Source organism: Gigantopelta aegis, chromosome 4, assembly GCF_016097555.1.
Source record: "Gigantopelta aegis isolate Gae_Host chromosome 4, Gae_host_genome, whole genome shotgun sequence".
NCBI classification, from domain to species: domain Eukaryota; kingdom Metazoa; phylum Mollusca; class Gastropoda; order Neomphalida; family Peltospiridae; genus Gigantopelta; species Gigantopelta aegis.
Genome location: NC_054702.1, coordinates 1,465,349 through 1,481,766, shown reverse-complemented (window position 1 = coordinate 1,481,766; position 16,418 = coordinate 1,465,349). Strand labels below are relative to the sequence as shown.

At 41.3% G+C, this 16,418-nt stretch overlaps 1 protein-coding gene across 2 annotated transcripts in view; it reads right to left on the bottom strand.

Annotated features, from left to right (window-relative positions):
- Nucleotides 1-3,626: 3,626 nt before the first annotated feature.
- LOC121372449 (phospholipase D1-like) overlaps nucleotides 3,627-16,418 on the bottom strand; it is a 110,936-nt gene continuing 98,144 nt past the window's right edge. For both annotated transcript variants that reach the window (XM_041498754.1, XM_041498755.1), the window contains exons 23-24: nucleotides 8,659-8,773; nucleotides 3,627-5,491 (exon numbers count right to left, since the gene is read on the bottom strand). In XM_041498754.1, coding sequence (XP_041354688.1) covers nucleotides 5,267-5,491; nucleotides 8,659-8,773 — 340 coding nt within the window. In that variant the 3' untranslated portion in view covers nucleotides 3,627-5,266. The remainder of the gene's footprint in view (nucleotides 5,492-8,658; nucleotides 8,774-16,418) is intronic.

Below are 16,418 nucleotides of genomic sequence, written 5' to 3'. Positions count from 1 at the left end.
ATCAATATAAAAATTCAACAGTTAAATAAAAACACAGTGTAAAGAACTGTGCGAAAAATACAAATATCACAGAGGTAATATTAAAATTTAGAATAAAATTCAGTATCACGTAATAATTGTAATAAAAGTTCTGGATGGAATCGAAAAGATTTCATCACATTTCATTGTCCAAATATATCTTTTCTGGTTTTCTTGAGATGCTTACACTCCACCAAAATGTGGCGTACCAGCAGAGTACACTGACGGTGCTCACACTGAGATGGAGGATCCTTCTCCAAGATAAATCAATGGGTCAAGTAGGTATGGCCAATGCAAGCATGACACAAGTCTATTTCATCCTTCCTGCATTGCCTATAGGAGGACTGCCACTCCCAAGACTGGCTTGATAGCATGAAGCTTGTTCGCAATCGCACCGTCCCAATCATGTTACCAAGCCGTAAAGATAAATTGGTTGATATTATGTTTAAAATCAGTATAGGGTACACAAACCCTGGCATGAGGCAAATCCAAAGCAGACTTATTGGCAGCTGAATCTGCCTTTTCATTATACCTGGTGCTAACATGGCTGGGCACCCAACACAATACAATATCTTTACTGGCAATGGACAAAAAGACAAACTTTCGTATCAGAATCCCAATTAAGGGATGTTCCAGCTTCATATTACGTACAGCTTGTAGACACGAAAGTGAGTGGGTAAAAAGAATAAATTTGGATGCAATAGAATCCTTTATTTCTTCTAAGGCTTTAATGACTGCCCAAACTTCAGCACTAAAAAAATGATGGCGAGTCAGACAATCTCATGAAGAGTATTGTGGCTGATGGAAAAACTGCAATGCAATTTAGCCACAGAATTCCCATCCCGTGATCCCTCTGTATACACAGGAATGTAATCACGGTACAAGTCTTGAATTTCATGAAAAATTGTTTGTACACAACATCTGTACGATCTTTCTTCAGATGCACAAGATGAAACACAACTGGTATATCAATTAAAGGCCATGGTATGTACTATCCTGTCTGTGTGATGGTGTATTTAACAGATCTTTTGCTACAAATGAAAACATTTGGCAGGTTTTTCTGTTTCAAAATGACCACATAATTATTTGACATCCAACAGCTGATGATTAATAAATCAATGTGCTCTAGAGTTGTTGTTAAAGCAAAACAAACTTTAAGGTAACAGTTTCAATAAACCTATTGTCACTGATCACACTTTGAAATTGTATCCAAGGACATCCACAGGAATTGTTTCAGGGAGGGGAATGACATGATGGCACATATTAAAGTACATATATCATTGTAATATATATAGCATTAATACCAATAGCGATAGAGAAACTATACTCAGCGTCACTATTGAAGGGTCACTCATACTGTTAGTACTACACGATAACGATGTTCGTCCAACACACCAATTATGAAAGAAGGAATGTACGACATTCATGGATTAGGCCCACAGTGAGGTTTCCTAAGTAGCATTTGGATTTCAATATGAGTAATGGTACTTCCGGTTATAGGCCACAGAGGCCATACATTCCTCCTTTCATAATCAGTGTGTTGGACGGGCATCGTTAACGTGTGGTACTAACAATATGAGTGATCCTTCAATAGTGACGCCGAGTATATTATAAAGTTAACATACTTTAACTGACGATTATATGTACATTTTATTGTTACATGTGCCTGTCGCCCCATAACATGTAAAATAAGAATTAACAGACTCACAAAGTGTGGGTGCCCGTCACCCCATATACTGTACAAATGTTCCTTCTGTGAACAGGATTTCATAGTATTAAAACACATTGTTCACTTATTATTGTAAGACCCACAAACATAACAACAAGTACCATTAAAACTATTTTTATTTCTGTCATGGTTATGGATAACAAAAACACTGAAGATTTAAGTCCCATATGCCAATAAAATCACAAACCCAAATATATAAGATATAACAAACTCACTATGACTTTTCAAGGCAATGGGGAAGATGACAATGTATAATGTAATCTCTTGGTTACAATATTCTTTTGTAATTATGGTGAGGGTTGTTCCAGAATTGTAGACATGGTGGGTGTGTGTGTGCATGTGTGTCAAGAGGTAATTTGTTTTATATACCCACTACTCCATTTTTTTTTTTTTTTTTTTTTTTTTAAATATTCCATTACTAACATAAGGATGTGTTCTCAAGGAATCCCGAGCTTGACATTGGTCGGAGGATAATATTAAATTTATTTAAAACAAATTAAATAATAATAATCCATTTATGCACTGGGCAATAATGCAGCAAACCCATCAGCCATAAAATAATTATCTCACCCACCTTCGTGCGATTAATTCTAGAACAACCCTGATAAAACTAAAATAATGAGGTACACACGTTAAACCTTGAGCAGTTTGGTGAAGGAATATGATCAAGTGGACTGGTAGTACATAATGTATCACAATAACAAAACATTGCTATTCCATTTCTCAAAATAATCTAGGCTTGGCTTTGTTATTTTGTTTATTACATTGATTTAGGCATGGTTTTGTCATTGTTTATTACATTGATTTAGGCATGGTTTTGTCATTGTGTATTACATTGATTTAGGCATGGTTTTGTCATTGTTTATTACATTGATTTAGGCATGGTTTTGTCATTGTGTATTACATTGATTTAGGCATGGTTTAGGCTTGTATTTTGTGATTTAGGCATGATCAAAATTAGCATTGATTTAGGCATGGTTTTGTCATTGTTTATTACATTGATTTAGGCATGGTTTTGTCATTGTGTTTATTACAACAGTCTATTAGACAAAGCTCTCTTATGTGTTTATTACAACAATTTAGGCTTGGCTTTGTCCAATCTGATCAAAATTAGCTCTACTGGTATATACTGGTCAGTAGATCTAACAACATTGCGTGGACTCCCATGTTCTATAAATAACAATTTAAATATCGACCAATTACACTTCGCCTTTTATAGCGTAATTCGGGAGCATACAAATTCTAAAAATATCGGGCGAGACTATTAATGCAATAGGCAAACTTGTTGAGTCTATTTCAACATTGAAAAAACAGGGGGAAAAGTGCAGTAATAAACTCTGGATTGTATACTAGTATAAACAGATTTTATTGCCATACCATCATGGGTTTTTTTCCGTCTTGAAACGAATTTTATATAAAATTTTATATCGAAATTTAGTTTCCGGCATACTTCGTAATTCACCCGAATCATTTCATATACCCTCGGCATAATCCCGAATGTTTTCAAATTCTTTTCAAATCACCGGCATGATTTTGCAAGTAAGGTTTTCATTGGTTGAAAGAAAGGTCAACTGGACATGATCTCCAACGGGCTGCTGTTAGATCCACATGTAATAGTGGTGCTAATTTTAATTAGATTGGGCTTTGTCATCTTTTATTACATTGATTTAAGCATGGTTTTGTCATTGTATTTATTACAACAGTTTATTAGGCATGGCTTTCTTCTTGTGTTTATTACAACAAATTAGGCATGGTTTTCTTATTGTGTTTATTACAATAATTTAGACGTGGTTTTGTTTTTGTGTTTATTACAACATTTTAGGCATGACTTTCTTATTGTGTTTAATATTACAACAATTTAGGCATGGTTTTGTTTTTGTTTATTACAACATTTTAGGCATGACTTTGTTATTGTGTTTATTACAATAATTTAGGCATGTCTTCGTTATTGTGTTTATTACAACAATTTTGGCATTGGCTTTGTTATTGTGTTTATTACAACAATTTAGGCATGGCTTTGTTATTGTGTTTATTACAACAATTTAGGCATGGCTTTGTTATTGTGTTTATTACAACAATTTAAGCATGGCTTTGTTATTATGTTTAATATTACAACAATTTAGACATACCTTTGTTATTGTGTTTATTACAACAATTTAGGCATGGCTTTGTTATTGTGTTTATTACAACAATTTAGGCATGGCTTTGTTATTATGTTTAATATTACAACAATTTAGACATACCTTAATTTGTTATTGTGTTTATTACAACAATTTAGGCATGGCTTTGTTATTGTGTTTAATATTACAACAATTTAGACATGCCTTTGTTATTGTGTTTATTACAACATTTTAGGCATGTCTTCATTATTGTGTTTATTACAACAATTTTGGCATTGGCTTTGTTATTGTGTTTATTACAACAATTTAGGCATGGCTTTGTTATTGTGTTTATTACAACAATTTAGGCATGGCTTTGTTATTGTGTTTATTACAACAATTTAAGCATGGCTTTGTTATTATGTTTAATATTACAACAATTTAGACATACCTTTGTTATTGTGTTTATTACAACAATTTAGGCATGGCTTTGTTATTGTGTTTATTACAACAATTTAGGCATGGCTTTGTTATTGTGTTTAATATTACAACAATTTAGACATGCCTTTGTTATTGTGTTTATTACAACAATTTAGGCATGGCTTTGTTATTGTGTTTAATATTACAACAATTTAGACATACCTTTGTTATTGTGTTTATTACAACAATTTAGGCATGGCTTTGTTATTGTGTTTAATATTACAACAATTTAGACATACCTTTGTTATTGTGTTTATTACAACAATTTAGGCATGGCTTTGTTATTGTGTTTATTACAACAATTTAAGCATGGCTTTAATTGTTATTATGTTTATTACAACAATTTAGACATGCCTTTGTTATTGTGTTTATTACAACAATTTAGGCATGGCTTTGTTATTCATTATTATAAATGTTACATAGACAGTTTAAGCTGTCGTTTGCTAAACTGTGAAGTTAAATTTGGTAAATTTAATTCACCAAACGGCCAATTTGAAAATCACTTTCCCTTTACACATCTTATATAGTGCACATATAAATCTATAGCCACTGTTTTAGCCGTTTGGCTGCACAGTCTTGTATGCAAGAGTCAGGGCCCATACTGATAAAAACTCTTAAAATACAAATTTTAGTAATGCAGTTTCTATGACGTTGCCATGATGTTAGTGTTTACAGGCTTTGCTGAAGCTTTCAGTCTAGACTTTAACTTTTCGTGAGCAAGGTGCTAAATCCCACTCTCTATTCTGCCCTGCAGATCTCCAGTACTAGAAGTGAAGCTATAGCCATGACATTTCACATAAAATTATCTTTTGCTTGCCAAATTTCTTCATCAAATATTTTTTTTCTAAACTGCCAGTATGACTATTATTAAACAGTCAGTTAAAGTGGTGGCAAAGTATGGCCGACAAAAGATGTTTATATTACATCTGCATCAAATATGTCATGTCCATATGTATGATGGTAACATTGCTTCTTTTGCACCAAGTTTTGGAGCTAGATTTTCGTCCTTCAAAAAATGAAGAGGCAGCAACACGATGTTACCGACGATCTTGCTGAGGCATTCCCGAGCCTGCCTCATGTCTGTATCGACCAGAGCGTTCTCGGTTTGGTACTGCTTGAGATCAGAGTACTTGTGTACGCAGTCACACGGAATACAGTGGAAAACCTGCAACAGAAAGGAAATAAGATAATAACAAGCATTCTGAGAGTACTGCTAAAGCAATACATGTCCTCTGCAAGACACCAACAAATTTTTGTATCTCCTAAGTTCATCGGCCATAACTCAAAAATGGGTAATTTACCATGAAAGTTAAAGTTTACCTGTAACAATAAAGCTATATACCAAATTTCAGTGCAATATCTTCAGGCATTTGTAAAAAAAAAAAAAAAAGTCCAGAAATCTACAAACATTTTATCTCCGAAGTTCAAGGGCCTGTAACTGTGAAAAATGGACAAATCGCTGTTGAAAGTCAATCTTGATCTGAAACAATATATCATAAAACTACATATACTGAGTCAAATTAAAAACTTCACAACCGTTTCATTTTGGCTAATTAGCAAATATGACAGAAGAACGTTTTAAATAAGGTGTTTTTTTATTGTATCCAAAGAAAGAATAGGAATAAATGTTGAGTCAAAAATCTGTTTGATGAGCCCACAGAATTCGTCAAAACCACAAACAGTTAAAATGGTAATTCACAAGCAGGGTCGTCTGATAAAATTACAGGTTCAGTAGCGCGTATGCCCTCCTTGTGTACCCACAATGGCAAGGCAATGCCTCCTCATTGACTGCGTGTAACGACTGCATTAGGGATACAGCACCATTGTTCCACAAGTTCCTGCAGTCAGTGCAGGGTTCCTGAGAGTGCACAGGCATCTTCCCAGCACATCCCAGACGTGCTCGATGGGATTCAGATCGGGCGACCTTGAAGGCCAATCCATGACATTGATGCCCACATTCCTCAGGTAATCCCATGTCAAGATGGCCGTGTGGGGTCTGGCGTTGTCATGCTGAAAGATCAGGCCTGGACCACGAGCTGCCATGAAGGGCACAAGTTCCTTGGCCAGCACCTGGGTCCGTGCTTATAAAACTTAAAGTCTAGACTTTAATAAAGTCCAGACTTTAACATGATGCTATTTCAATGGTGTTGCCATGACGTTAAAGTCTGGACTTTAAGGTTTATCAGCACGGGGCCTGGTCGCGGTATGCAGCAGCGTTGAGGTTGCCATGGATGACAATTTAAGAAGTCGAGAATGATCATTTTCACAGAAAACACCCCAAACCATTATACTTCCGCCTCCGAATCTGTCAACTTCGCTGACAAAACACTGAGCATGACATTCACCACGTCATCTCCAAACCATCTGCCTGCCATCGGCAAATCGCACTGTGAATCTTGATTCATTGCTAAACACGACTCTGTTCCATTCCATCTGATCCATCGCAAGTGGGGTTGTGCCCACAGTTGACATTGACGTCGATGAAATTGGTCAAAATGGTTCCAACATATGGGCGCCATGCATGGAGGTGAGTGGTTCACTGCTGATTTCTGATCGTTTGCGCGGACACCTGGTGTCTGAAAAGTTAATTACTGGTTGCTGTAGCTGTCATGAAACGGTTGTGGGGGTGACGTAACACAATATGACGGTCATCTGCCTGTGATGTCACACGTGGTCTACCCGGTTGTGGGGGGTGACGTAACACAATATGACGGTCATCTGCCTGTGATGTCACACGTAGTCTATCCGGTTGTGGGACGTAACACAATATGACGGTCATCTGCCTGTGATGTCACACGTTGTCTACCCGGTTGTGGGGGGTGACGTAACACAATATGACGGTCATCTGCCTGTGATGTGACACGTGGTCTACCCGGTTGTGGGGGGTGACGTAACACAATATGACGGTCATCTGCCTGTGATGTCACACGTGGTCTACCCGGTTGTGGGGGTGACGTAACACAATATGACGGTCATCTGCCTGTGATGTCACACGTGGTCTACCCGGTTGTGGGGGTGACGTAACACAATATGACGGTCATCTGCCTGTGATGTCACACGTGGTCTACCCGGTTGTGGGGGTGACGTAACACAATATGACGGTCATCTGCCTGTGATGTCACACGTGGTCTACCCGGTTGTGGGGGCGACGTAACACAATATGACGGTCATCTGCCTGTGGTGTCACACGTGGTCTACCCGGTTGTGGGGGCGACGTAACACAATATGACGGTCATCTGCCTGTGATGTCACACGTGGTATACCCGGTTGTGGGGGCGACGTAACACAATATGAAGGTCATCTGCCTGTGATGTCACACGTGGTCTACCCGGTTGTGGGGGCGACGTAACACAATATGACGGTCATCTGCCTGTGATGTCACACGTGGTCTACCCGGTCGGGGCGATCAGTTGTGGTGCCCGTTTGTTGTACTCGTGTCTGCAGATCATAAATTGCCCGTCGACTGCAACCCAACGCCCTTGCAACTTCAACTTCAGCTACTGACGTTCCCACATGCAACATGCCGACAGCACGTTCACATTTGTGAGGCTTGGCATCGAAATAGGTCATAACAAATATCGTTTTTAATATGTTTTTTCGATGTCAGACTACTGTGAGCAAGTAATGATGAAAACAAGTGTGCTATTGTAGTCACATGACCAGTGGCATGTGCAAAACCACTTTTGCCTCAATGGTGCTGTGCACCTGCTATGGATCGGGTCACCTGGGCTGTGATGGGCTTCAAATGGACTGTAGACATTGCCATTACAATATTTATTCCTGAAAAATACCTGCTTTCAACACTCATTGACTTTATTCAAATTTTCAACTGTGAACTTTTTAATTTGACTCAGTATATATATAATATAAATTTCAGTGTAATATCTTAAGGCATTTAAAAAAAACATTTCCGGAAAACTAATTTTCTTATCTCCGAAGTTCAAGGCCCATAACTGTAAAAATATGGGTAAATGGCAGTAGCAGCATCAGAAGCTGCCAACATTCACTACCTTCCACTTATTGATGAACATTCTGCGATCTTGGTGAGATGTGTACCTAAGTTATGCTTCCACAAATGGCAACACTAACTTGCAGAGATGAAAATGACTTTTTTAGACAAAGAATCTAGGACACATTGCAGAATCTTAGACCGTTGATGATTCCAGTGACACTTCATTATAGAAAAAGAACATGAACAGTGTTACGTATATTGCTAAAATCTAGAATTCTCAAAAACGTTTGCAGGATTTTCGTCTCTATGTATTTGCAAAAATATATTTAATTGATATGTTATACTTAACAACAAATGCTCAAGTGCTAAGCTGTACATACTTTGTCAAACATTGTGGTGTTGGTTGTTGCCTGTTTGATCCACACGTCTTTGTAGAAATCATCACACACGATGTCAGTTATATTGACATGATCATCCCGAAATCCAAGGTGTTCCCTGATAATACAAAAGAGCAAATCAAAAATGGGATCAATATGTACACACAATTCTGGTGTCAGTGGTTTAGTAGTCAAGACACAAATGTCGGTGGTTTAGTGGCCGAGACACTGATGTTAGTGGTTTAGTGGTCAAGACACTGGTGTCAGTGGTTTAGTGGTCAAGACACTGGTGTTGGTGGTTTAGTGGTCAAGACACTGGTGTTGGTGGTTTAGTGGTCAAGACACTGGTATCTGTGGTTTAGTGGTCAAGACACTGGTGTCAGTGGTTTAGAGGTTGAGACACTGGTGTCGGTGGTTTAGTGGTCAAGACACTGGTGTTGGTCAAGACACTGGTATTTGTGGTTTAGTGGTCGAGACACTGGTATCGGTGGTTTAGTGGTCGAGACACTGATGTCGGTGGTTTAGTGATCAAGACACTGATGTCGGTGGTTTAGTGATCAAGACACTGGTGTCAGTGGTTTAGTGGTCAAGACACTGGTGCCAGTGGTTTAGTGGTCGAGACACTGGTGTCGGTGGTTTAGTGGTCGAGACACTGGTGTCGGTGGTTTAGTGGTAGAGACACTGGTGTCGGTGGTTTAGTGGTCCAGACACTGGTGTCAGTGGTTTAGTGATCAAGACACTGGTGTCAGTGGTTTAGTGATCAAGACACTGGTGTCAGTGGTTTAGTGATCAAGACACTGATGTCAGTGGTTTAGTGGTCAAGACACTGGTGCCAGTGGTTTAGTGGTCAAGACACTGGTGTCAGTGGTTTAGTGGTCAAGACACTGGTGTCAGTGGTTTAGTGGTCAAGACACTGGTGCCAGTGGTTTAGTGGTCGAGACACTGGTGTCGGTGGTTTAGTGGTCGAGACACTGGTGTCGGTGGTTTAGTGGTCCAGACACTGGTGTCGGTGGTTTAGTGATCAAGACACTGGTGTCAGTGGTTTAGTGATCAAGACACTGGTGTCAGTGGTTTAGTGATCAAGACACTGATGTCAGTGGTTTAGTGGTCAAGACACTGGTGCCAGTGGTTTAGTGGTCAAGACACTGGTGTCAGTGGTTTAGTGGTCAAGACACTGGTGTCAGTGGTTTAGTGGTCAAGAGACAAGTGTCAGTGGTTTAGTGGTAGGACACAGGTGTCAGTGGTTTAGTGGTCCAGACAAAAGTGTAAGTGGTTTAGTGGTCCAGACACAGGTGTCAGTGATTTAGTGATCAAGACACTGATGTCAATGGTTTAGTGGTCAAGACACTGGTGCCAGTGGTTTAGTGGTCAGGACACTGGTGTCAGTGGTGTTTAGTGATCAAGACACTGATGTCAGTGGTTTAGTGGTCAAGACACTGACGTCAGTGGTTTAGAGATCAAGACACTGACGTCAGTGGTTTAGTGGTCAAGACACTGACGTCAGTGGTTTAGTGGTCAAGACACTGATGTCAGTGGTTTAGTGGTCAAGACACAGGTGTCAGTGGTTTAGTGATCAAGACACTGGTGTCAGTGGTTTAGTGATCAAGACACTGGTGTCGGTGGTTTAGTGGTCAAGACACAGGTGTCAGTGGTTTAGTGGTCAGGACACTGGTGTCGGTGGTTTAGTGGTCAAGACACAGGTGTCGGTGGTTTAGTGGTCAAGACGCTGATGTCAGTGGTTTAGTGGTCAAGACACAGGTGTCAGTGGTTTAGTGATCAAGACACTGGTGTCAGTGGTTTAGTGGTCCAGACACAGGTGTCAGTGATTTAGTGATCAAGACACTGGTGTCAGTGGTTTAGTGGTCCAGACACAGGTGTCAGTGATTTAGTGATCAAGACACTGGTGTCAGTGGTTTAGTGGTCAGGACACTGGTGTCAGTGGTGTTTAGTGGTCAAGACACTGGTGTCAGTGGTTTAGTGGTCAAGACACAGGTGTCAGGGGTTTAGTGGTCAAGACACTGGTGTCCGTGGTGTTTAGTGATCAAGACACTGATGTCAGTGGTTTAGTGGTCAAGACACAGGTGTCAGTGGTTTAGTGATCAAGACAATGGTTCAATGGTCAAGACACTGGTGTCGGTGGTTTAGTGATCAAGACACTGGTGTCAGTGGTTTAGTGGTCAAGACACTGGTGTCAGTGGTTTAGTGGTCAAGACACAGGTGTCAGTGGTTTAGTGATCAAGACAATGGTTCAATGGTCAAGACACTGGTGTCGGTGGTTTAGTGATCAAGACACTGGTGTCAGTGGTTTAGTGGTCCAGACACAGGTGTCAGTGGTTTAGTGGTCCAGACACAGGTGTCAGTGGTTTAGTGGTCGAGACACTGGTGTCAGTGGTTTAGTGGTCAGGACACTGGTGTCAGTGGTGTTTAGTGGTCAAGACACTGGTGTCAGTGGTTTAGTGGTCAAGACACTGGTGTCAGTGGTTTAGTGGTCCAGACACAGGTGTCAGTGATTTAGTGATCAAGACACTGGTGTCAGTGGTTTAGTGGTCAGGACACTGGTGTCAGTGGTGTTTAGTGGTCAAGACACTGGTGTCAGTGGTTTAGTGGTCAAGACACAGGTGTCAGTGGTTTAGTGGTCAAGACACTGGTGTCCGTGGTGTTTAGTGATCAAGACACTGATGTCAGTGGTTTAGTGGTCAAGACACAGGTGTCAGTGGTTTAGTGATCAAGACAATGGTTCAATGGTCAAGACACTGGTGTCGGTGGTTTAGTGATCAAGACACTGGTGTCAGTGGTTTAGTGGTCAAGACACTGGTGTCAGTGGTTTAGTGGTCAAGACACAGGTGTCAGTGGTTTAGTGATCAAGACAATGGTTCAATGGTCAAGACACTGGTGTCGGTGGTTTAGTGATCAAGACACTGGTGTCAGTGGTTTAGTGGTCAAGACACTGGTGTCAGTGGTTTAGTGGTCAAGACACAGGTGTCAGTAGTTTAGTGATCAAGACAATGGTTCAATGGTCAAGACACTGGTGTCGGTGGTTTAGTGATCAAGACACTGGTGTCAGTGGTTTAGTGGTCCAGACACAGGTGTCAGTGGTATAGTGGTCAGGACACAGGTGTCAGTGGTTTAGTGGTCAAGACACTGGTGTCGGTGGTTTAGTGGTCAAGACACTGGTGTCAGTGGTTTAGTGGTCCAGACACAGGTGTCAGTGGTTTAGTGGTCGAGACACTGGTGTCAGTGGTTTAGTGGTCCAGACACAGGTGTCAGTGGTTTAGTGATCAAGACACTGATGTCAGTGGTTTAGTGATCAAGACACTGGTGTCAGTGGTTTAGTGATCAAGACACTGGTGTCAGTGGTGTTTAGTGATCAAGACACTGATGTCAGTGGTTTAGTGGTCAAGACACAGGTGTCAGTGGTTTAGTGATCAAGACAATGGTTCAATGGTCAAGACACAGGTGTCAGTGGTTTAGTGGTCAGGACACTGGTGTCAGTGGTGTTTAGTGGTCAAGACACTGGTGTCAGTGGTTTAGTGGTCAAGACACTGGTGTCAGTGGTTTAGTGGTCAAGACACAGGTGTCAGTGGTGTTTAGTGGTCGAGACACTGGTGTCAGTGGTTTAGTGGTCCAGACACAGGTGTCAGTGGTTTAGTGATCAAGACAATGGTTCAATGGTCAAGACACTGGTGTCAGTGGTTTAGTGATCAAGACAATGGTTCAATGGTCAAGACACTGGTGTCAGTGGTTTAGTGGTCAAGACACAGGTGTCAGTGGTTTAGTGATCAAGACACTGGTGTCAGTGGTGTTTAGTGATCAAGACACTGATGTCAGTGGTTTAGTGGTCAAGACACTGGTGTCAGTGGTTTAGTGATCAAGACACTGGTGTCAGTGGTGTTTAGTGATCAAGACACTGATGTCAGTGGTTTAGTGGTCAAGACACAGGTGTCAGTGGTTTAGTGATCAAGACAATGGTTCAATGGTCAAGACACAGGTGTCAGTGGTTTAGTGGTCAGGACACTGGTGTCAGTGGTGTTTAGTGGTCAAGACACTGGTGTCAGTGGTTTAGTGGTCAAGACACTGGTGTCAGTGGTTTAGTGGTCAAGACACAGGTGTCAGTGGTGTTTAGTGGTCGAGACACTGGTGTCAGTGGTTTAGTGGTCCAGACACAGGTGTCAGTGGTTTAGTGATCAAGACAATGGTTCAATGGTCAAGACACTGGTGTCAGTGGTTTAGTGATCAAGACAATGGTTCAATGGTCAAGACACTGGTGTCGGTGGTTTAGTGGTCGAGACACAGGTGTCAGTGGTTTAGTGGTCGAGACACTGGTGTCAGTGGTTTAGTGGTCCAGACACAGGTGTCAGTGGTTTAGTGGTCGAGACACTGGTGTCAGTGGTTTAGTGGTCCAGACACAGGTGTCAGTGGTTTAGTGGTCAGGACACAGGTGTCAGTGGTTTAGTGGTCAAGACACTGGTGTCAGTGGTTTAGTGGTCAAGACACTGGTGTCAGTGGTTTAGTGGTCCAGACACAGGTGTCAGTGGTTTAGTGGTCGAGACACTGGTGTCAGTGGTTTAGTGGTCCAGACACAGGTGTCAGTGGTTTAGTGATCCAGACACTGATGTCAGTGGTTTAGTGATCAAGACACTGGTGTCAGTGGTTTAGTGATCAAGACACTGGTGTCAGTGGTTTAGTGATCAAGACACTGGTGTCAGTGGTTTAGTGATCAAGACACTGGTGTCAGTGGTTTAGTGGTCAAGACACTGGTGTCAGTGGTTTAGTGGTCAAGACACTGGTGCCAGTGGTTTAGTGGTCAAGACACTGGTGCCAGTGGTTTAGTGGTCAAGACACTGGTGTCAGTGGTTTAGTGGTCAAGACACTGGTGTCAGTGGTTTAGTGGTCAAGACACTGGTGTCAGTGGTTTAGTGGTCAGGACACAGGTGTCAGTGGTTTAGTGGTCCAGACACAGGTGTCAGTGATTTAGTGATCAAGACACTGATGTCAATGGTTTAGTGGTCAAGACACTGGTGCCATTGGTTTAGTGGTCAGGACATTGGTGTCAGTGGTGTTTAGTGATCAAGAGACTGATGTCAGTGATTTAGTGGTCAAGACACTGGTGTCAGTGGTGTTTAGTGATCAAGACACTGATGTCAGTGGTTTAGTGGTCAAGACACTGGTGCCATTGGTTTAGTGGTCAGGACATTGGTGTCAGTGGTGTTTAGTGATCAAGAGACTGATGTCAGTGGTTTAGTGGTCAAGACACTGACGTCAGTGGTTTAGTGATCAAGACACTGACGTCAGTGGTTTAGTGGTCAAGACACTGACGTCAGTGGTTTAGTGGTCAAGACACTGACGTCAGTGGTTTAGTGATCAAGACACTGGCGCCAGTGGTTTAGTGGTCGAGACACTGGTGTCGGTGGTTTAGTGGTCGAGACACTGGTGTCGGTGGTTTAGTGGTCCAGACACAGGTGTCAGTGGTTTAGTGATCAAGACACTGGTGTCAGTGGTTTAGTGGTCAAGACACTGGTGCCAGTGGTTTAGTGGTCAAGACACTGGTGCCAGTGGTTTAGTGGTCAAGACACTGATGCCAGTGGTTTAGTGGTCAAGACACTGGTGTCAGTAGTTTAGTGGTCCAGACAAAAGTGTCAGTGGTGTTTAGTGATCAAGACACTGACGTCAGTGGTTTAGTGGTCAAGACACTGACATCAGTGGTTTAGTGGTCAAGACACTGACGTCAGTGGTTTAGTGGTCAAGACACTGACGTCAGTGGTTTAGTGGTCAAGACACTGACGTCAGTGGTTTAGTGGTCAAGACACTGACGTCAGTGGTTTAGTGGTCAAGAGACAGGTGTCAGTGGTTTAGTTGTCAAGACACTGGTGTCGGTGGTTCAGTGATTCAGACACTGATATGCGTTGAAAAAAGTCAATCGATGAGCAGTTCTTCCTCATGCAAGTTTTTCAGTGCAGTGACGTCGTAACGTGAAGTATTTATTTTTGGCTTAAAAGCACATGTGGACAACGTCAAGTTTTGTATTGTAATCCGCTTGGGAAAATGCAGATATGGAAAAGCATATTTCCGCACACGAAAACAAGCATGATAAAATGTGTGCTGAATGCGCTACAATGGAAAACAAGCATAATAAAAATGCACGGAATGTACAATGGAAAACAAGCATGATAAAACGTGCGCAGAATGCGTTACACTGGAAAATAAGCATGATAAAACGTGCGAGGAATGCACTACAATGGAAAACAAGCATGATAAAACGTGCGAGGAATGCACTACAATGGAAAACAAGCATGATAAAACGTGCGAGGAATGCGCTACAATGGAAAACAAGCATGATAAAACGTGTGCAGAATGCGTTACATTGGAAAATAAGCATGATAAAACGTGCGAGGAATGCGCTACAATGGAAAACAAGCATGATAAAACATGCGAGGAATGCACTAGTGGAAAAAACAAGCATGATAAAACGTGTGAGGAATGCGCTACAGTGGAAAAAACAAGCATGATAAAACGTGCGAGGAATGCGCTACAGTGGAAAAAACAAGCATGATAAAACGTGCGAGGAATGCGCTACAGTGGAAAACAAGCATGATAAAACGTGCGAGGAATGCGCTACAGTGGAAAATAAGCATGATAAAACGTGCGAGGAATGCGCTAAAATGGAAAACAAGCATGATAGAATGTGCGAGGAATGCACTACAGTGGAAAAAACAAGCATGATAAAACGTGCGAGGAATGCGCTACAGTGGAAAACAAGCATGATAGAACGTGCGAGGAATGCACTACAGTGGAAAACAAGCATGATAGAACGTGCGTGGAATGCGCTACAGTGGAAAACAAGCATGATAGAACGTGCGAGGAATGCGCTACAGTGGAAAACAAGCATGATAGAACGTGCGAGGAATGCGCTACAATGGAAAGAAGCATGATAGAATGTGCGAGGAATGCACTACAATGGAAAACAAGCATGATAAAACGTGCGAGGAATGCGCTACAATGGAAAACAAGCATGATAAAACGTGCGCAGAATGCGGTACAATGGAAAACAAGCATAATAAAACGTGCGAGGAATGCACTACAATGGAAAACAAGCATGATAAAATGTGCGAGGAATGCGCTAAAATGGAAAACAAGCATGATAAAACGTGCGAGGAATGCGCTAAAATGGAAAACAAGCATGATAAAACGTGCGAGGAATGCGCTACAATGGAAAACAAGCACAATAAAACGTGCACGGAATGCGCTACAATGGAAAATAAGCATGATAAAATGTGCGAGGAATGCACTACAATGGAAAACAAGCATGATAAAACATGCGAGGAATGCACTACAATGGAAAACAAGCATGATAAAACGTGCGAGGAATGCGCTAAAATGGAAAACAAGCACAATAAAACATGCACGGAATGCACTACAATGAAAAATAAGCATGATAAAATGTGCGAGGAATGCCCTACAATGGAAAACAAGCATAATAAAACGTGCGAGGAATGCGCTACAATGGAAAACAAGCATGATAAAACGTATAAGGAATGCGCTACAATGGAAAACAAGCATGATAAAACGTGCGAGGAATCCGCTACAATGGAAAACAAGCATGATAAAATGTGCGAGGAATCCGCTACAATGGAAAACAAGCTTGATAGAACGTGCGAGGAATCCGCTACAATGGAAAACAAGCATGATAGAACGTATGAGGAATGCGCTACAATGGAAAACAAGCTTGATAGAACGTGCGAGGAATGCGCTACAATGGAAAACAA